This window comes from Stegodyphus dumicola, chromosome 3 (genome assembly GCF_044657685.1).
Source record: "Stegodyphus dumicola isolate Sdum_Otavi_A_Nest chromosome 3, ASM4465768v1".
NCBI lineage: Eukaryota > Metazoa > Arthropoda > Arachnida > Araneae > Eresidae > Stegodyphus > Stegodyphus dumicola.
The window spans coordinates 198,911,037-198,934,992 of NC_140770.1; the positions used below are offsets into that span (position 1 = coordinate 198,911,037).

Sequence of the window (23,956 nt, forward strand, 5' to 3'; positions counted from 1 at the left end):
AAATTCTATGATTGCAGATATTTTTACTAAGCCATTGCCCAAACCAAAATTTCTCAAATTAAGAAGTGAGCTAAATATAATTTCCAACATTTCCCAAATGCATGATTAAAGAGGGGATTGTAAATTAACCAAGCATTTGAAAAGGAATAAATAAATAAAATTTTTCTAACTCACTTCTGGCAACCCTAAAAAATGCAGGACATACGGGCACAAACATGTCAACTATGTTAATCACGTGATATTAATTTATCCCATGATCCTCTTGTTCTATATGATGAAGACTAACGTTAGGAATGGAGACAAATAAATAAGCACAGATTCATCTAAATTAACATATATTGAAACACAAAATGGCACAAGTACAGTAAATTCTACATGGTAAAGTAAAACAGTGACAACAACTAAAAAAACGTTGCCAAGAGAAAAATATAAAAAGTGTGTTGCCACACATGTTGAAAAATACAAATGGGAAATATAATCACAAATAAAAGTTATTTGCAACACTCCCCTTGATTAAATTTCCCTCAGTCCTACACAGAACCTTTGATTGAGCAAGGCTTTCTTTTGCACACTCTTTGTGAACATGTCTGCTGCATTTGAACTGGAAAGCACATACGTAAAGTTTAACAATTTCTCTTCAACCTTTTCTCTCAAGAAAAAATGCCTGAGTTCAATATGTTTGTTACGCTCTGAAGTGACATTGTTTTTGGCTAAAGAAATGGCACCCTGATTATCAACAAATATGCTTTGTGGAAAGTTTAAAAAATGTTCTCCCACAATTTCTTAAAAAAAATTTTGGAACCACAGTACTTCCTTGGCTGAGTGGCACATTGAGAGGTACTCAGCTTCAACTGTTGACAATGCAGTCGTCTGTTGTTTCTTACTGCTCCATGAGACAGCTCCACCTGCTAGTAGCACCACATAGCCACTAAATGATCGTCTGTCAATCTTATCACACACAATCAAAATCACAAAACACTTCCAAATTCTTTCCTGTCTTTTGGAAAGTCAGCTTTAATTCCTTGGTCTGTTTTAGGTAACGAAGGATATGTTGTACACCAGCCCAATGTTCCTTGCTTGGGCAATTATTGAATTGGCTCATGTAAGTAGTCGCAAAAGCTAAATCTGGCCTTGTTCCTCCTCCTAGGTACAAGAGCCCTCCAACAGCCTGCTTATATTTTAATGCTCCTTCAGCATTTAACATGTTATCCTTAGTGGCTGTTGTATATTTCATACCTGGATCTAATGGTGTTGATGCTCCTTTAGCATCTTGCATATTGGTTGTTTCCAAGAATTCACTAGCATAGACACTTTGGTCAAGAGTCACACAGCTATCTTCCCTTCTGCTTATCCTAATTGAAAGAAGGTGATGTATTTCTCCCAAGTCCTTGATTTTAAATGTAGCTGCAATATTATCCTTAAATTCCTGAATGATGAATTCTTTGCTGGACATTACAAGAAGATCATCCACATACACACCTACAATTAACTCCTTTTCTTTATTGAAGTAAACACAAGGATCTGCTCTGGATCTTGTTAGGCTCGTTGATTTCAGAAATTTATCGAGGCACATATTCCATTCTCTCCCAGACTGATGAAGTCCATAAAGGCTTCTCTTTAGCAAGCAAACTTCTCTGTGTGTTTTCTCATGCAGACTCACGGGTGGCTGTTCCACGAAAATTGTCTCACTCAGTCTTCCATTTAAATAGGCTGCAGTAATATCAAGTTGATGAACCTGCCAGTCTTGCTCAACTGAGAATGCTAATAAAGTTCTAATTGATTTTGTTTTTATTACAGAAGAAAACGTCTCTTTGTAGTCAATTCCTTCGACTTGGGTGTAGCCATGAGCAGCTAAACGAGCTTTATATCTTTCCACTTGTCCATCTTTGTTAAGTTTTTCTCTTGAAGACCCACTTACATTTCACAACTTTCCTTCCCTCTGGCCTAGGCACTATGTCCCAAGTTTCATTTCGTTTTAAATTTTCCAACTCTTCTTCCATGGCTAATTTCCATTTTTCTGCATCTGAACTAGTTAATGCCTCTTCTAAAGTTTCAGGATCATTCTGGAAAGCTTTCTTGGGTGTTGAGCCTTCACATTTCTGTTTCTTGGATTGTCAGCTGCACTGCATTCCACTTGTAATTCCATTTATTTCTGGAGGATTTTCTTCATAAATCTCTGAATTTTCCATGATATAATCCTTTGTCCATTTAGGCGTTGAAATTTGTCTTCTGGGTCGAGTCTCCTTTTCTGGTATATCCTCCACCTCCTTCTTTTCCTGTTGAGGGCCTTCGTCTATTACTTTATTATCAACTTCATCATCTTGAGATGAATTTCTTCCAGAAACTTGTTGTGGATGCAATGTTATAATGTTTCCAGTCATGGAAGGTTTCTCTTCAAATATGACATCTCGGGAACAGATTACTGTACTGGTTTCTTTGATGTAAATGCGGTACCTTTCATCTCCATCATACCCAAGGAGATAGCCTTTAGTTGCCCTTTTGTCCATCTTTCTCCTCTTCTGAACTGGGATATGAGTATAGCAAGTCGATCCAATGATGCACATGTGTTTTATTCTGGGTTTCTTTCCCATCCATAATTCATAAGGGCTTGAATTAGGAACTGAAGACTTGCCTGTCCTATTCAATATATAAATTAAAGTACTGATGAACTCTGCCCATAGGAAAGCTGGAAAGTCCACTTCCTCATTCGAGTATTTGAGAGTTTTGGCCATTTCTAGGACTGTTCTGTTCTCTCGTTCAGCACTGCCGTTTTGTTCTGGTGTATATGGAGCTGTGAGCCTCTGGGAGATTCCATGCTTGTTCAAGATCTTGCGAACGGCTTGGTTGTCAAATTCTCCACCATTGTCACTGAGCATTTCTTTAACTGTATGCCCTAAGTTCTTAGTGTGAGCTATTGTAGAATTGAAGAAAAAACAGTATCAAAATTTGATGTAGGCATCTTTGAAGATTGCAAAGTAACGGTATTTCCTAAATGACTGATCAAATGGCCCACAAATATCTGTCGAGAACAATTCTCCAGCTTTTGTAACCGCTTTCCTGGTTCCAAACTTTAAACAGTGGGATTTTCCGTATACACACGCTTCACATAATTTCATATCAGACTTAATCTTAATATTCAACTCTTTCTCTACAATGGCCTTTACATGCTTTTTATCTTGGTGACCCCATCGTTCATGATAAAGTTGGAGAGTTGATTCATTATTCTCAGTCATGTTGATGTCAATGTGAGTTTCAGGAGTCTTCATCACGGCTTTGAAGAGATCCCCACCAGCATTTCTTGTTCCATGCAGAACTATTTCACCATCTATTTTTAAATAGCAGTCTTTAAATGTTGATTCAAATACACTGTTTTGATTTCTATCTTGAGATGCTAACACAGAAAATAGATTTTTACTTATTTCTTGAACATACCAGACATTTTCAAGATTTTTGATTTGATTCATCCCATTTACAATGGTCATTATCTTGACGGTGACTTTTCCAATTGCTGGTAATGACTTTCCATTTGCCACAGTGATGCTATGAGGAAGCTTAAATCTTTTGAAGTCTATAAAGTAGTGCCTGTTATTGACGACATGCTTCGAGGCCCCATTATCAATAAACCAATCATCAGAATTCGTTTCTGCAGAAAATATTGTATCATCTACAGCTAGAAGTGTCATATTTGCAGCAACACTGTTTTTACTTCCCTTGTTTGGCCCTATATGTGGACTGGGTTTCAGCGGTTTTCCATCAGCTATCCATTTCTTGCATGTTCTGACCCAATGTCCTCTCTGGTGGCAATAATTACACTTGCCATTGTTTTTCTTGTTAATAGATGATTTCCGCTTAAATTCCGGATTTGCTATCAATGCTTCCTGATCTGAAGTTTCTAAAAAATTTGGATATTTCCTTTATTCTCTTTCATGGGTGCACAATTGTGTGGTTAATTCATCTAAAGTTCTCTTTTCATCACTAAGAAGTAACCAACTCGATTTGAAAGTATGATAACTGGGAGAAAGAGTATCCAATATTTTACAAATCAACAGCATTTCTGGCAGTCTGTTTTCTTCCTTTTTTTCAAGCCCACTGTTCAGTTCATTCCATAGATTTTTCAATTTTGACAAATGAGCTGCCATATCATCATTTGACCAACTGAATTTGAAGAACTGTAAACATATGTTATAAAGTTGGTTATCGGACGAATCTTCGAATACTTTGTGAAGTTCCAGCCAAATGTCTTTTGCACTGTCAAATCTCATTACCTTTTGTAAAGTGTCTTCAGTCATGGAGTTCGTAAGAACCATCATAGCGCAATTATTTGCTTTATTAAAAACCTTCATATCATCTCTAAATCTCTTTCGAATCTCTTCGGCGGTCGCATGATCAGGCTCCTCTGGCTTCTTCAGTTTTCCTTCCACGACTTCTAAAGCGTTTTTGTGATAATTTAATACGAACTTAATTCTTATATTTCCAAATAGGCCAATCACTTTTTCTGCATAACGGCTGAACCAATATCTTTGCAGCTTCCATTTTTGCGAACTAATTTGCTGACTCATGTAAGGCTTAAGAACTGCCGTGTTAGGCTTACGAACTGCCGGTAATGTTTATCTCCACTTTGCTCATAAATTTCCCAGCACAGTTATATCATGCTGGTACCCATAACCTGATGAAGACTAACGTTAGGAATGGAGACAAATAAATAAGCACAGATTCATCTAAATTAACATATATTGAAACACAAAATGGCACAAGTACAGTAAATTCTACATGGTAAAGTAAAACAGTGACAACAACTAAAAAAACGTTGCCAAGAGAAAAATATAAAAAGTGTGTTGCCACACATGTTGTAAAATACAAATGGGAAATATAATCACAAATAAAAGTTATTTGCAACACTATAGATATTATTAAGCTTCTGTATGTGCTTGTATTAATAGTAATGTATCTATCGCTTATATTATTTTAGTTGCAGTAGAATAAATATGTTATTAGTGTTTAAATCTGCATCGTATTATTTATGGATCACATCATCATTAATAAAGTTTCGGAGACTCAACTGCTGCTATTGAGTGCACAAAAGGTAAGCTGATTTTGCTATCTTCATTTTTCAGTATCAGCTTTGAATAGTGTTTTGTCTGGCATCTCAAGCAAAAATTTGAATGGAAACAAAGAACCCCTTCATGTTTTGTTTTATAATAAATTAAACACTTGAAAACTAAATTATAACTAGAAATATGATTAGTTTTGTCATATATTAAAAATAATGAAAGAGTCAAAATAATGCAGCAAGCAGAAAAGCTTGAATATGCATAAATATGTCACAATTATGCATACATATAAAAAAATAATAAAAGCCAGAAAACTAATACTTACGTAAATTAATCTTTGATGGATTGATGACAACTAATAAATCTTCATGAAATGCATCATTTAAGATAATTTTTAAAAGATGTTCAACACAACCTTGAATAAAGTCAACATTACCTTTATCTAAAGGGAAGAAAATTTATCATTCTAAACAAAGTATATTAACTTTGAAGCAAAATATTGCAGACACTAAATAAATACATAAAAATATTTTTAAGTTGGTGAAACAAATACATAAATTAAATAAATAAAAAATGCTTGCTGCTGCTGCTTATACAGATTCCCAACACAAGCCACATAAGCAAGTCTTAACAGTCATGGTGTTTGGATGTTCTTTTACTCATTGTTTATCATACACTTTGAACATCAAACATAATAACATAAATTTTTGCAGCTATGTCTCAATTTTGGCAAGGAATAAAAAGATAAGAATTTGGTATCCCTCTTCTTCTATAACTTAGCTCTTGAAATGATTTTTGGTGAAAATTATTGTAATCACAAGCATCTGTAGTTCATGTACAGTTTCAATCTATACCCTTCAACATAATCACAGCCTTTGCAAACATTTGTATCAGCTGATAAAGATACATTAGATTTTTGAGAATTATTCATTTTATGAATTAGCATATTAGTTTCCAAAAGATAATCCACAGAACTAATATTAATTTCCACTCCAAAGTAAAATCATGCATTCTTTTTTTTCGAGGGGGGGGGCAAATTCACCCTTTCTTTCCACTGTTTTCCTTCAACATTTCAAATTCAAACAAGGGGATAAAATTTCCTAGTGGTAGTTCGATGATGAAATTCTTAAACTTAAAAGAGTGGTCATCCTCCATTATTAAAAAAAGGCTAGAACAATTTTCTCTCACAAGCAAAACTGATAACATACTTTGCAGGTATCAAGTCAGATGTAACAGAAGCAACTGTAGCTTATGAATTTGTCTTCTCAATGTTTACATCCAATCTGTGTAAGCACCGAACATACTGACATCTGTATAGAAAAATAATCTTGACGCTAACTATTTCCATTAACATGAAAAGAATTTGAATGTTTGTGTGTTATTATCTTTTTACTTTTCCATAAATTTTGATTTCTTAACTACGTCGAGTAAAAGGGGGAAAAATGTGTTTGTTGGTGAATGAAAAAATAAATTAATTAAATTAAAAGAATTAGATGCTTGCATTTTGACCAAAGCTGCAATCACCAAAAAAAAGAAAAGCATTAAAAAAAATTTGCTGAATACAAGTATCAGAGTCTAACACTGAAATGGAACAGTCAATGACATTGGTGGTGGATTTGCGATCCCAAAAGTGTTTCTACAAAGTGAAATTTCCATAGGTGGAGAAAGTGCTAGTTACTTAGCTACAAAAAAATGAGAAGCAATAATATCTCTAGCAACAGAAACTTCCGGAAAAGAAAAGAATTCTTTTACTCAAACACATGTTTGAAAAATTTCAAGTAATGAAATAGCTGGTGTTAAACACTCAAACTGTAGCATAGCCTAAATCTTAGAAAATTCCAGAAAAAGAGCAAAAGAAGATTATTTATTCAGTAAAAAGAAAAAAATCTGATGTGTAAATTACATGACTTCCTTGTACGGAATATTAAATTATACGCAATTTTTTCTTGCATTTCATTTAAACTTATTAGATTGAATTAAACCTACTTCGCCAACAGCACATAAACCACAATAGAATAAAGGCATTCTTTATAATTAACTCTATTTGTTTAACATAGCGACACTCTGGCACTAGGTTCACTTAACAGTATTATATTTCATTCATATTATAACTCAGAATGCACAAAATTTATATCATTTAAAGAATTATCTAATCGTTGCCACATGTTTATTCAAATACTATAACAATGCTAGAGCGATGTATAAAAGAAATTAAGCAAACAAAACAAAAAAGAAACAGTTTTTCACAGACGATTGAGTATTTCTCATTTAATTAATTCAGTTCTCACTTTGCGAGAAGGCAAAAATACATAAAAACTCAAAATACGTATATTAAAAATTACGAAGTAAATCTTAAACACTTATTTCCTCGAAAAAATTCCAGAAAGAATTAAGCATGATATAATTGGCAATAATAAATGAATGCGTTATCTTTGTTGTTGTGAAGCTAAGTTTCTCTAGATTGGCAACAAATCCAAATGTAAACATCAATGGCCTCCTCAAATCCAAATGTAAACATCAATGGCTGCCATAAAAAAAAGGCTTAGCGGCACATAGGCAACTTTTAAATTGTTGATAATTCTAAAAATATTGCATACAGATTTACTAAAGGCATAAAAACCTTAACTGGAAGATAAGAACAACATAATTCAATCATTTTTAAAGCAAAAAATGTACAATTTACAAACATATAAGAGTAAAGAAACTGAGATCACTGAGCCGGTAACAGAGTGGCTATATATATAAATATATTTATATACATTTGGTGCGACCGATTGCAACCAAAATACGAGGTGCACATCTACATGTTATAGCAGTCCTATACACAAAATTTCAATGCTCTGAGGCTACTCGTTTTTGAGTTATGCAAGATACATACGTACATACGTTCATACAGACGCCACGAAAAATTCTCTTCAGAATTCGTTTTAAAGCAGTTTTATAATTTTTTTTTTTTTTTTTTTTTTTTTTTTTTTTTTGAGGAAAAGAGTGTTTTATTCTGTCCTTACATACAGATATCACGGAAATACATTGTTAAATTGCATTTGAAAGAGGTCAAAATGGGATATTTTCGTTGAAATATGCTGCCTAAAACTTTTCGCAATTACAATACTTCCTTTTTACTTCGTACAAGGAAGTAAAAAATCTAAAATCATATTTTTCTTGAATTTCAAAAATATGATACACTAATGATATATCTCATGCACTGCATCTATCAATTAATGCATGGCACCGCATCTCCCAAGAAATAACTGCCAACTAATTTTGACAAAGAAAATTCATTAAAGGCAAAATTATTGCAGTACAAGAAATAAGCAGCGATGACTCTGATGCATACAAATAAAGCTTCAATGAAAGAACTAGTCAGAGAAACCATCAAGTTACTGAAAACTTGCCTTTTTTAGACTTTGTGTATATAAACAAATGTTTGAGTATACATTCATGCACAGAAGAAATATCCAATGATGAAACTTTCAAACGAGTCTTGGACATAAGTGCCACAGAACAATCCAATTAAGAATAATGAGAACTATTCCAAGATCTATAATTAAAGTTTACAAAATAACTTTCCTTTTAAAAGAAAAATAAGTATGAAATAAATAAATGACAATTCTGCAATAATTGTCAGCATCAATTCTATATAATCATGTTTATCGAAATGTAGTTATAAGAGGAAAACATTGAATTTGCATTTGATAACACATTAATTAGAAACAGAAGACATACTATTAAAAGTTAAAAATTTTTTTGTGCATTTTGCTTGACAGAAACATGTAAAATCATAGCTGAGTAAAAAAATAGCAAATACAGTACAACCTAGATTATCTAAAGCAGGAGTGGCCAACAAGTCGATCGCGGTCGGCCGGTCGATCACAAGGCTAATTTTGGTCAATCGCTCGCAATGACTGGAGTGGAATTCAGTATACAATGGACTTTGAAGAAATTGCAGAAGATGAAACCTTTTAGCAATAGTTTGATGCATTCTGGAAATTTGTCGAGGTCATAAATTCCTAAAATTCTGACAACCCGACACGGTGATATCCGTCCATCCAGTACAATACATTTTAACTTATGTTTTCTTGTCACTGGACGCAATACGTGAACGCAACTGGCAGGGCTCGACTCATCGAAGAAAAGTCAGTTAGCCTGAATATTTGGTAGTGTCATACAGTAGCTTCTTTTCTTTTGTATAAACAGTATAATTATAAATGAATATTATTTAGCCTCAGTGACCACTTTCAGTTTCAATTTTTCTTCTGTTTAACATGTAAGTACCTCTACTTTGTTTTAAATCAAATTGCTTTACATATCTATTTATTTGACAAGTGAGCATTCTTGGCAACAGACCTCTAAACTACGGTTATTACACTAAGAGAAAAATAAAAGACAGTATTACAAATATATTAGGAATAGCAATAATTATATTTAAATTAAGATTTCAGTATTTAAACTGTAATAAATATATTGTAACTTTAACATGCTTCTTGCAAATTTGAATATATCGTTATTAGATTTTAATATACTTTTATTGCTGTGTCCGATCGTAGTATGCAGTATTGTTATTATCTTTTCCAATGTAATAGAGATGATAGCTGCAGTTCATGAGTTTTGAATTTTCTAGAAAAATATTTAATTCAATATTTATTCTTTAAATTGTCATATTTATTTGCATTCTAGTATACCCATGAACATGAGTAGTAAACTGAAGAAATCAAAAACTTTTCACTTCAATGAAAAATGGGAACTTGATTACTTTTTTACAATGTTGAATGATAAATGTTGTTGTTTAATATACTTAATATGGAGAGACATTTTTTAGCTTTACATAACAAGTATCAGATTATCCACCAAAATTTGAACTGAGAAAACATAAAGTTAGGGATCTTAAAACTCAATTAACAAACAAACAAAGCGTTTTTAAAAAATCAAAGGTGAAGTCACAAGCAATAACTACTGCACCATTCAAAATAAGCTATCTCTTAGCAAAAAAACTTAAGCCATTTCCCGAAAGTGAATTTGTAAAGGAAATATTTTTTGAAATGTCAGATTCACTTTTTAAGGATTTTAAGAACAAGAGTGAAATTGTTGCTGAAATTCAAGATCTACCATTGCCTCAAAACACAGTGATGCGACAAATTGAAAGGATAAGTGGAAATGCAAAGGAACAGTTATATAATGATATTAATAGATGTTCTTATTTTTCCCTTCAGTGTGATGAATCGACAGATATAAGTGATATGGCACAATTACTTATTTTCGTTCGTATGGTTTTTAAGGATTTTACATCTAAAGAAGAATTGTTGGATATGATTTCTTTGAAGGAAAGGACTAGAGGTGTAGACATATTCAAAAGCCTTTAAAAACTTGCTCAATGTTTGAAATTACCACTTTTTAAATTAGTCTCAATAACAACAGATGGCGCAGCTGCAATGATAGGTAGCATAAATGGATTTATAGCTCTATGTCAAAAGGAAGATGAATTCCCTGCCTTTTTAAACTATCACTCCGTAATTCACCAGCAAGTGTTAGCTAGCAAGAGGCTAAACACAAAAGAGGTAATGGACATAGAATTTAAAATTGTTAATTCAATTCGAGGAAGGTCCCTCAAACGGCGTCTCTTCCAACTGCAGCTCGATGAAGGCCAACCTGAATTATTACTACATACTGATGACAGATGACTAAGCAGAGGTAAATTTTTACAATGATTTCGTGATTTACTACCTGAAAGTATAGATTTTCTTCATGAACAAGATGGAAACTGTGAAAATTTAAATGATGAAACTTGGCTTAATGACTTAGCATTTCTTACTGATTTTACTTCAATATCAAGTCATATAAATTTAGAATTACAATATAAAAATAAAATAGTAATTGATATGATCAGCTGCATAGATGCATATAAAACAGAATTTATCTTGCTAATAGAAAATCTGCAATAATATAATCTGAATAATTTTCCAAACAAATAACCTACAAAAACATAAAAATATTAACTAGTATTATTATATTATAACTATAATTTGTCACGGAAATCCAAAAAGTAATTGAAGATTTTGAGATAAGATTCTAGGATTTAGAAAAAATTAAAGAAGTTGTAGAATTCATATCTTTTCCTTGTAAAACAGATTTAAGTGTGGAAGGCATTAGACAAAAAAATTTCAGACATATTTCATATGGATCAAAAGACATTAGAAAGTGAAATTACAATTTTATAAACTGACTTAATTTTACAAGCCCGAAAATTCGATGAAGATCTTTGGAAATATGTCAACCGAGAAAAATATCCCAGAATCCCAAATCACCAAATATCTATTCTTGTTTCAGATCTACATACTTATGCAATTCAGCATTCTCATACTTGAAACTAATGAAGACTAAACAATATTCTGTCCTGACTGATTCCCATATTAAAGATTCATTATTATTATCTTTGTCAGGATATACACATAATTATAATTCCTTAGTTAGGGACATGCAAACTCAGTCTTCCCATTAAGGCAACAAAGAAAATTCTAAATCTGTCTTTATCTGTAGCTATTTTGAATCAATAAATATTGTTAACAATTATCCATTTTCTTTTTTTTCCTTTGATATGAGTTTTTGAGATCTTTAAAAATTATTGTTGTTGTTTTTTACGTAGGTAAATAAACCTTATATCAATATTTCAGTACAAGGTATACTCAGCAAGATATTGATAGATTATCAATAAGTAAGCTGTTATTCTTTCATGATAAATTCTCCTGGCCCAAAAAATGAAAGTGAAATATTGAAATCAAATTCTCAGCCATACTGTGCATTTTTATAACAACATTTCATATTAATGAACAAATAGTACAATTTATACATGGCAATAGATAAAAAGATTAAATTGCGTTTTAAGTTAGTAAAAATCTATCTTGAAAAAGCGTAGGAAAATTGAATTTTTTAGGTACCGCATGTACGGAATGTTGCTATTAAAATTTGGGTCTGGAAATTAATTTTCTTCATGAGCCTATATCTCGAAAACTTAATAAGTGATTTTAAAAAAATTTTTAACATATATTTTACTTACCTACCCATACCTCGCTGAAATGCACCTTATACTGAAACAGTGTATAAACATTGTATGTATTTTACACCCTTCCCCCTCCCCTTAGACTACACCTATGACAACAAGGCGATCGCGACACACTTTTAAGATAAAACGTAGATCTTATATACAAAAAAGTTGGCCACCCCTGATCTAAAATACTTATGAGTGTAGTCCCCTCAGATAATTGAAAATTCAGCTAATACAGAATAAATATTAAATCATGCTAAATTTTCTTTCAACAAAGCTTTCTGAAATTGTTTATTTAAAATTTTAAGAATAAATGCACAAGTACACCTGTTGGTTGCACTTTTGCTTTAAATTATTCTTTTTTATTTATTAAATTTTAAATATGTTAATGAATAAATTTATTACATTAGAATTCTAACTTAACTACTTTATTTTCCAAGGAGATAATATATTCAATAATCTACTAGTAAATAAATTATTATTTTAATACTTAGCAGCTTTTTCTAAAGCTGCTAAGTATATTGCCTAAGTATACTATATATTGCCTAATATAAGTATTAGGCAATTTATTACTAATAATTACCTTGTTTATTTAAATATTTATATTTTTACACACTGCTTGATTATTACATAAAATTTGTTTTCTTCAATTAACAAAAAATCTATACGAGACTTTATTTGTGGTAAACATATTTGTAAAAAATTTAAATAAATATACATTATCAAAATTTACACAAACTGTAAAATTCCGTCAAATTTCTTACATGCATTTTTATAAGTCGTCTTCTTATTTTTTTTTTGGGGGGGGAGGTTGTTAACCTTTTTTGTAATGGCCTTTTATGTTATAACTCAATCAGCTATTGCTAATCATGCCAATGTTTGGTTAACACAAGATTCATAACACCTAATAATAAATTAATTAATTAAAATAAAAGAATTTGATGTTTAATTTTGACCAAAGCTAAAATCACTAACAAAGAAAAGGATTAAAAAAAATTGCTGAATACAAGTATCGAGTCAAACACTGAAATGGTACAGTCCGTGACACTGGTGGTGGAGTTGCAATCCCAAAAATGCTTCCAGAAAGTGAAATTTCTAAAGGTGGAGAAAAGTGCTAGTTACATAGTCACAAAAAAAAAAAAAAAAAAAAAAAAAAAAAAAGAGAGAAGCAATAATATCTCCAGTAACAGAAACTTCCTGAAAAGAAAATTTCCCCCCCCCTCAAACATAGGTTTAAAAAATTCGCACACACAGAGGTTTGACCAAGCTGTAACACTACTGAGTACTAACAATTTGTCCAGTTCCAAATCCCAGCAAATGGGCCTGGTTATGCCAGATGGATGCCAAAAGAGTCCACTGCAGAAGATAAGTGCAGTGGAGCAATATAACAATAAGTTATAGCAATTAAGTAAAAGTTAGCACAATGAGATCTGGTAACTTTTACTTAATTGCTATAACTGCTAAAACAAAAAAAAAAATTAAGCAGAATAGTCATAAAGGAGTGAAATATAAGTGCATAACTAAGAATCAGAATGCAAAATTAAAGTATGAAGCTGAAACACTCAAGACTGCCAATAAAAAAGAATAATGTCTCTAATTCTTTTGTAGTAAAGGTCTTGCTAACCATTTGAAAGCCTATACTGGGAAGAAATGCATAATTAATGCTGCAAGATAAAATAATTTGCTGGTTAACAATCTCAAGTCAAAAAGTTAAATCAAATACTGAGCTCTATTGTGAATTACAGTTGTCTCTATTGTGTGCTACACAGTTGATATAGTGGTCAGTAATGCTGATTGCAATACCAGTGGGCACAGTCTCGAAGAAGACATACACGCTTCTAAGTGCATAGTGTCTGTGCGGCAAAGGGGCATTCTAAATACTCTGAAAAACTGAAAGATCACACGAGAGGTTGGGGGTAGGGAAACAGAGAGGGAGACCCATGGTTTACCCTCTACATGCTTAGCAGTGCAGTGGGACTATACCTGTATGACCAATGATGAAATTCCTGTATCCTGCCCACTGCTACTAGTACTTGTCAAAGATAGTATTGTTATATAATAATAAAGAGCTACATTCCAGATTGCTGAAACTATTAACATTTTAGATTCTACTATACTGAAAAATCTTGCCAACAGCCTAAATCTTGTCTCTTCTGACTATCATCTCTTTGGATCACTCAAGAAGGACTTTGTAATATTTTTGATTTGTTACAAAAAAAAAAAAAAAGATGCATTTGTTCAACAAATACTTTTGAATAAATAAATTGTGAAAATAAGAATACAGATAATTTTTGATATTCTCTCAAAGATCTAAAATCCCTAAAAATTAACACCATAAAAATATAGCAGATGGCCATAAGGATAGTGTTACGAATTTTGTACATAGATAGATGATTTTATTGCAAATATATGTGAAATTGTATTTTTCTGTATGATGAATGTAACATGAAAATCTAGAGAAGCGAAACTTGCTGGAAAAGTAAGAATCTAAGGGCAAGTCTATTTATTTATCACTGGCTTTTGCACTAAATTGGCAAGATATCGCAAAACTGTTGCCAGCTTGGTGACTAATTTTTGTCACTAAATTTGGTAAGAAGTCACCAGATCTGGTGACCATTTGGCGACATTTTTGTCCAGTCGCTGTATAACTGTAATGGATATCGTAACTGTAATTGATACTCTATGTAGTTTAACCATAATTCAGCCCTCGTAAAAGTACTAGAAATATCTCAGCAGCCAGGTGAAGGCCGGACAGACCATTTGCTCTCAGTTGTTAGTTCAGTACGAGTCTTAGATATCTCCAGGTTAGCTTCACTCTTTAGATGTGCTCTGCATTGCACTGTGTTTAACAGAGTGTACTTTGCTACTGTGAAGAGATCTACGACTATTTTTGTGGAAAGTTCCAGAAATCTGAAGTGTTTCTTTTGATTAAATAAACTTTATCAAATTATCATCGAAGCTGACTGCATTAAATCTATTACGAACCTGTATGCATGCAAATATTTGTTGTCAGAAATGGGATTGAATAATCATGACAAGAGTGATAAAGGAGCAACTAAGACAGCTACTGACTGCCTTTGTTGCATTCCAAGAAACAATGGAAGGGCCCACCAACTCCATCAAAGAAGGAATGAAAACTGGCCAAGATTCTCTTAAAGAAGATATGAAGTTCTTCAAGAAGTGATGGAAGCTTGTCAAGAGGAAATGAAAAGAGAAATTAGCTGCATAATAGAAAACAAATTCGAGGCTACGGAAGGCAGAACAGACATGATTGAAAACAGGGTTAGAGAAATTAAGAAAGAGTTTCATCCGTCAAAGAACAAATCAAAGACAGAGTTTCTGCTATCACTAAAGAAGTTGAATACCCAGAAGAAAGTAACAGCAGGAAGCAATTCCAATGGGTTTTAATTTTTACCCAGGCCCTCTTGTTCCTTTCTAAAGCTATCCACATATGATGATAAGACCTCCTGGCAGGTGCATAAGACACAATTTTCTATAGTGGCATACACGAATGGATGGGATTACCAAGATAAGGCCTGTCTTTTTGCCACTTCTCTTAGAGCACATGCAGAGGATATCCTTCAAACTCATCCCGAAAACTAGAGGCTAGTCATTGAAGCTCTGTCTGATGCACTAGCGCTGCACATTAAGGAGAAGTGCTTAAAAGAATATAGCAGGCTTCAATTTTAAACCCTGTTAACAGAAATGCAGAGAAACACTCCAGGAGCATGTCACAGATACTGAAAGGCTATCTCACCCTTTTGGAGTGCTTGAGAGAAACAAGAGAAATCCTGTCACTGCTGTACTTCATCGATGGCATCCAGGATTCTGAAATACAGAAACCTCTGTGAATAGCGGATGTCAAGCACTTCAACATACACCATAAAATTCAAGGCAGCGTATCAAGTACCTCATAGAGACTGACACCCATTCAGATTTCTTGATGTAAAGGACCCAGTGGATCAAATGACCGCTTGTATAGACAATTTAACCAGACAAGTCAATGCCTTAAGATGGAATATGAGGGACAAGAAACCGACCCCAAAGTTCTTGAACTGCAGTGTTGAAGGCCACACACAAAGAAACTGCAGAAAACCTCAAGGCATGGAAGACCCTGATATCAGAAATATAGCAGAATGCACGTCTAAACAATGCAGACAGGGGTGCTGCTGAACCTGTCTTTCAAGATGTTTTCTTCTGCTTGTCTTCTGACATAGGCTGAACCAGTTGCCCACAGCTTAGAATTGTTACCAGTTTTTAAAATAGGGTAAAGATTAGGTAGATTAAGAGATAATATGGTAGGTTAAGAGAAGAGATGCCTTCATGGAAGACTTTTAAAGAAAATATGAATAATTTTAGTGTGTATTAAAAATAATGCATATAATTTTCACTCAATTTATATTTATACATATTTTTTACATAAAAAATCTGATATATGCTAAATCATTGAAAGTTATTTTACTCTAAAATGCAGAGAAAATAAAGATTTTCCCATGCCAAAAATGAAAAATATTGAATATAGATGAGTATTTATGCTTTTAAAAATATGCATTTGCCTTTAATTAAATACATAAATATTTATTAAATTATCTATAAATGTATTTGCAAATGAAAGATTTATTCATTCATAACTTCATGTGAATATTACTGTCTAGTTAATGAATTTTATCTAAATTTATAGTGATTATAAATATTATCTAAATAATGAACTTAACATTTAATTGCAAACATAAATTTAAATGCTGTTCACAAATATATTTATATAACTATTTAAGCAGGAATTGTTCATACTAGAAAACAATTTATTAAAATGTACTGTAAAGCTGTATAGGAGATGTGCACATATCAAAGTAATAAAGTAGGATTTTAAATTCATGAGTCAAAAGAATAAATTATTTTCTTTCATTTTATAATAATCCAGTTGCAAGTTTTAAAAAATATTAATAACCCCCTTTTTTCATTCCTTCCCAAAAATTCTCATAGAAAGTTAAGCACATGGAAATCAGCAGCAGTACTTTTGATTTGGAAGGTAAATATTTCCCTGTCTCAGAGCAGATTAAAAGCAGACGTACAAATTATGAAATAACAAGGGAATAGCCTATATCGCTTCTGTTCATTCAATTCAGATTTTGATTCTTTGAAGTCATCAAAACATTTAAAGTCTATTATATGAGATGGTTAATTGTGTATCTGAATTGTGCATAGGCTAAACAGTCAACTATCCATTAAAGACTTGGACACAAATCAGTGTTGTAGATGAATGTTAACGAATCTTGGATTGACATTTCCATGGAGGAAGAAAGAAATGGAGAGGCCCAAACTAATTTTTCCTATACACTGCCGTGAAGCACCGACATCCTCTCCTTGTTTATCAAAACATTCAATGACTTGCCATTGAGATTTACATGTTTTGACATGTTCAGAGGTAAATATTTTGTAATTACATCATAAATATAAGTATAAATGTATTAATTTTCTTTTTCTACAACATTTCACAATTCTAACTATGTGAGAGTATAGATTTTTAAACATTGTTTCACTTTGAACACAATTAAATTCTATACTTTTCCCATACTCAGTTCTAACTTGAATGAAATGTCTTAACAAGTTTTTACTAATGATATTAGAAAGAAATTTTAAGGTAATTCAATTTTATTCAGTTAACAATTACAAAAAGGTGCCCTAATTTGAAATAAACCAAAGAGAGCATCAATTATAGAGTGATAATGATTTTTGAAAAGATGCCTCAGAAGCTGAAAATCATCTGACATCTGAGAAAGTATTTGAAATCCTTTTGAAATAACAGAAAAGAAAAAAAATGTATGATTTTAATATTAATAATACAATAAACTTTTATTTTATTTTATTTTATTTATTTATTTATTTTTGTAATTGTTAACTGAATAAAACGGAATTACTTTAAAATTTCTTACTAATATCATCAGCAAAAACTTGTTAAAACATTTCCATTCAAGTTAAAACAGAGTATGGGAAAATATGGTATGGATATAGTAAGTATGGGTATAGCATTTAATTGCATTCAAAGTGAAATAGCATTTAAAAATTCTTTCACATAGTTAGAGCTCTGAAATATTGCAGAAAAAGAAAATATGTACATTTATAGTTATATTTATGATGTAATTACAAAATATTTACCTCCGAACATGTCAAAACCTATAAATCTCAGTGGCAAGTCATTGCATGTTTTTTGACAAACATGTCACTGCTTCATGGGAGTGTATGGGAAAAATTAATTTGGGCCTCTCCATTTCTTTCTTCCTCCATGGAAATGTCAATCCAAAATTCTCTAACATTTATCTACAACACAGATTTGTGTCCAAGTCTTTAATGGATAGCTGACTGTTTATCCTCATACAGTTGTTCAGATGCACAATTAATCATCTCATATAACAGACTTTAAATGTTTTGATGACTTCTTGATCTTCTGTTGAAGGAAACTGGTTGTGCTTGGACCCCCCCCCCAAAAAAAAAAACTTTAAAACTTTTATACTTGACTTGATTAAAGTAGCAGAAGAGTAACTGGGTGTATCATCAAAAAGAAGTATTACTTTAAATGGAATTTATTTAGCCGGGCAATAATACTCAAATTTGTTTATCAGTGATGTAAAACCATTACAAAACAGAAGCTGTCATCTGGGCTATACCTAAGTTGGGATATCATTGTATTATCAAACTAGACTACCATATTATGTAACTACAACAATATAGCAGATAAACAAGCAAAGCAAAAGATAATACATAATTTTAAATTCCGATATCATAAATAAGAAATATGACAGAAGCTTTCTCCTCTTACTGTTTGCCGCAGCATTCACATTTGCATCGTTAATTGCTTCAGCAGAAGCATCTATTCCAATGCACCTCTTAACCTTACGTGAAAATGACAAGCTAAGAGGACCTAAAAATAAAAATAATTTTTTATTACAAATGAGAAGGTATTAATTTTTTTCTGATACTTGATAAAACAGATTCATGTAACAAAAGCAATTTTAATATAAACAATTTATTTTTCCATTAAAGCCATACCGCTGTAGCGATGCATAAACAGTCAGGGGTAGTGTTTCCACTTTATTTAAAATTTTAGACTAAGTATGAATAAAAAAAGTACTAGAAAGAATATTCCATATATTTGACATTGTTCACAGGTTGTTAATTTGGGGATAAAGTTCATAAAAAGTTTTCTTTCCAAAGGAAGTGAAAATCAATTCTTGAATGAGAAAAGCAGTCTTTAAAATTCCCTCCGATCGCAGTTGGCCATTACGAGCAAAGTGATATCAGGTTGGCAGTGCATAGCTGGCAACCAATTCTTTTGGGAGAGATACAGGAAGACGATCCTGACAAAGCAAGTATAAAATGTTCTTGGCAGAGCTAGCAAATCACCAGAGAAGAAAACTCTCTTTTTCACTGACATTAACTGGAGCTGCACTCATCATTTCTGCTCCTAATTTTTTGGGTGTGTCTTAGATTCTTACTTGCCCAAAATTTTCAGTCTCTCTCTCAAATGGCAAGTGTACTCAGATTATTTGCAGTATAATACTGTAGGCCTAGGAATTTCCATGCTTCAACTTGGAACACAATACCGGGAGGGGGACGGGGGGCTACATATAATAGGGCTAGCCAGCGATAGGCAATCAATGCATAATTCATATACAAATAGATAAGTGGAAACTTTGAGCAAGAGATTCCCAGTTTTTCTCATGAATGAAACAATGGCTCCCTTGGGCCACCATGAAAAGAAACAGACGTGAGAATGATACATGAACATAGGCCATATTCAACTTTTCTGAGAATTGCTATGTGGTCATAGAAAACAGCTTAAGACATTACACCACTGCACTTCCCCTCCCCCAACATTTCCTCGGCTCCAAAAGTTTTTGAACGTAGTTAATTATGATATTTTTCTTGGCTTTAAATGTCTTATAGCATAGTAACTATACTTTTGATACAATCAGTTTTGTTTTTTCTAAAAATTTCATAAGAGAGATAACTTCATATGCAAGAAGTCATACCTCTTGTCCTAACCTTTAAATCAACGGATACATCAAAATTGTAAAATGTAAAACTTAAAGAACTCAGTCACAAAAAGAAGAAATAGCATAGAATTGTTCTTCTCATAGAATGGATTATGGGAGGATTTTTATCATGAGATCCTATTTCTATTCCCAAACTTTACATTTTGGCCGAGGATGCCTTCCCTAGGAAGTCAAGAAGAATAGAGGAGCATGCCATGAAAAGAAAAATGGAACCTCTGCCTGAGGAGCAATGAAAGCCCAGACATCAGCGGATAGCAGCCACAACCACATATCCCACTTGGCAGCAATTTGTGAATAAACGAATGAGTGACTACGTTAATTCGAAAAGATAAGTAACTTTTGATTCCAAGTATTCAATACTATTATGTCTAAAAATATACAAAGTGCTTGTCAAGAGTTATCTAAATTGTTTTGCCTCAAGTGAGGTTTTATTAGTTGTTGAAGCAAGAAGTAGAAAAAATTATTATCTATGAAACATTTTGTTCACATCAAGAATCATACCATTCAGTCAAGAGACTGTTTTATTCGATTTGGTGAGATAAAATGATTTACTCCTAGCACCTTTGTTTAATTTGGATATAAGAAACTGAAAACTTTTCAACTGTATTTAATATAAATGCATGTTTCTGAATGTAAAAAAATGTGTAATTTTATAAAACTAGTTGTAACTATATTCAGAAATTAAAAGTTAAAAACTAGTAAAGTGTAAATGCTAGCAGGAGAAAAAGTTAAAAGCTAGCTTATGTAAGTGAAATGATAGTTAGGCTCACCGTCTGAACACAAAGTTAATGCATGTTGAATAAATACACTAGAATGAGTTTGGACATAGAGAGTATGACGAAGTATAGTGTGTCTGAGCTCATTAACATATAGGTTGTCACTCAGAGGGAGAAGTTATTATGCAAACACCACAGTTTTACTTGAGTTTAAAGATTTCGCTACACACATATGCTGCAGAGCTACGGGGTGGAAAATTAAAACTGTGAAAGTGAAAATGAAGTTTCACAAATTGTCTACAAATGCATGTATTATCTAAAACTGGTACTAATATTGGTTTTCTTCTAGATTCACGAGATTCAATGCAAAAGATGTTACTAAAGATGGCAGCTTGTGTTCCTTGAATGTGTATAGTTAAATTTCAAACTTAAAGTATTTAGTAGCATCATATTGTAAGGTTTACATTTTTTTGTTTACATTTTACAATTTTGATGTATCCGTTGATTTAAAAGTTAGGACAAGAGGTATGACTTCTTGCATATGAAGTTATCTCTCTTATGAAGTTAGTTTCAAGTTTAAGTTAGAATTTAATATTTTTGAACAGGTTATTTAAAGCCCTCATTTTCAAATATTTAAATTCTGGCGGTAAATACTGTAAAGACCTTATTTTATTCTAACCAATTATTTTTAGTTTGACTTTCCTTTCCCTATTGATTTCAGTTTCCTGCCAGAATGTAAATTTTAATGATGCAATAGGCAAATCTAAGTATGTTCAAAAGCAATATGTAAGCTGTGGTTTCAAGAGTTCACGAGGAGTAGTAGAATAGTTAGTTCCGAGTTCATGCTACGTTTTTGAAATAGCTCTCTAGTTGGTGTTAGCCACCCCTTCAGATTATATTGATATTCTAGGCTCAGCTTTGCTGTGTGCAGCCGATTTAGCCATTTAAATAAATAAGGAGCCAGTCATTCAGCCATACTAATTTATTGTGATTTTACATTTTTATTTTCTGTTCAATTTATTTAGCCACAAAGTGACAGTAAATTGTGAGCACCAAGTGAGTGCATCACTGTTACATTAGTTCAAATAAAAATGTTAGTTAAACCTAATTCTGTAATATCTGTTCTTCAAAGACATAGCAAGAACTCATTACTTCATCTTAGAAGAGTCTACAGTTTATGCTCCCAAAAAGACATAGACTCCACAACAGAGATACAAAATGGGAGGAACTTGATCATTTCTGAAATTTCCACATTCAAATGTCCAAACACATGACCCATTTAATCAATAACTCAACACTGTTTGTAAGGGATAAAAAAGGCCATTTAACTTATTAATCTGTCAGTAACTGTAAATACAAATATTAACATTTTTTCCAGTATGAGTAAAAAATAGAAAAAGAAATTGAGCAGTTAAATAATTCCTGCTTTCATTTTGCCTTGCCTTTTTCACCTTTTTATTAACATAAGTCTTCTTTTATTTTAATTTAATTTTTTTGACATTTTCAATAATTTTTTAAAGGAAATCTTGAATCAAGGAAATGATTCATTTTTCTTAAAATTCAGAATTTATAAATAATGATACAGTAAAATATTTTTTAAATACAACCACTATCATAAAACAATCCATCTAATTGTGTGAAATATATAAGTTAATAACAAAAATATTAAAAGCACACATTACATACATCTACTTTCAGTTTTTACAATAACAATAAAAACCTCCTGTGCTTAGCAAAATGTACAAACTAAATGTTTTACACAATGCAAAGACCGAGATCCAGATGTCCAATATCCGGTATTATCTAAAATCATTCGGACCTCAAAGTCGGCAACAACTTTTTTTTTTTTTTTTTTTTTTTTTTTAAAGCACAAACGGCGTTAGCCCAGAAAGGCTATTGATTTCATTCTGGCATTTTGTGTTGATTCACTATAAAGGGCGACTTACATAAATTTAGTTAACATTAGAGCCCTGTATTACATTTAAAAAAATTAAATCTGCATAAATGTATGCATGTTTCTCGCATTGTGATAAAACAATGGTACTTGGTGCCATCAAATTTTGAATAACGTATGTCTCCACCCAAATATGGCCATCTGAAAGACCAAATTTGAAATTTAAAATTTATTTTATTATCTATTTCATATTTTGTAAAGCATTTATGAGTTTCTGATTAAGAAAATCAATAATTTCAAAGCCAGCAATGACAACACTGTATGAAAAAAACATTTTTATCTCCAGAGTGCGAGACTGTGTGCCAGAAATTCTAAAGACATGCTGTTTAAATATTTTGTGGTATTACTGTTGAACTCATTTTTATCGTTTATGTGCAAAGAACATGATATTTAATAAATAAAGGTAACACATAAATGTTAAAAAAGATGTCCCTTTGGGACATAAAATCTAAAAACATTCAAATTCATTATTATTATTATTATTGTATGCTTTACAGATGCACATTTGATTTTTTCCCCATAATAAAACATATGGAGAGTTCCGATTCTTAATTTCACTTCAGCACTAAATAAAATACCTCGTTATTCAAGAAACAATCATTTTAGCATAAATTCTGTGATCAATGATTTGGCTCCATAGTTGCATATCTGCTTGGCATACATCTCAAACAGAAATATTATGACCAATTTTGCACTACTAATATTTTACATATGACGACAAACTGGTGAAACATTAATATTTTGCTTTCATCACCACATGTTTATCAATGCATGATAACTTGAGTAATGACTCATGCAGCGGTGCCTAAATAATCATTTTATATTAGTAATTGAATAGCAAAAGTATGTAACCTTACGCTTAATGATGATTACAGATTTAAATTAAATGCGCTAAGAAATGTTGACAAGGAAAAATTTAACAAAAATTTCTTTGCATATGCTAAAAACAGATTTTCTTAATGATACTTTTCAAATTAAAATATTTTTTCTTATTTAATACTTTTGTTTTACAGTTGTTGCACCTAATTGTTTTCAAATGCATTTTATAATCTTTATAAGACTACAATACTAATTCAGAAGTCAAACAACGAAAATCAGACAAACAACAAAAACAACAAAATTTGCAGTTTTGCAGTTGAGGA

General features: G+C 32.0%; 1 protein-coding gene across 1 annotated transcript in view; it reads right to left on the reverse strand.

The window, feature by feature from the left end:
- The window catches only part of LOC118195622 (tRNA (uracil-5-)-methyltransferase homolog B-like), a 113,870-nt gene that overhangs the window by 20,925 nt on the left and 68,989 nt on the right, over nucleotides 1-23,956 (reverse strand). Inside the window, exons 10-11 of the mRNA XM_085813748.1 lie at nucleotides 18,908-19,009; nucleotides 5,377-5,493 (exon numbers count right to left, since the gene is read on the reverse strand). Coding sequence (XP_085669874.1) covers nucleotides 5,377-5,493; nucleotides 18,908-19,009 — 219 coding nt within the window. The remainder of the gene's footprint in view (nucleotides 1-5,376; nucleotides 5,494-18,907; nucleotides 19,010-23,956) is intronic.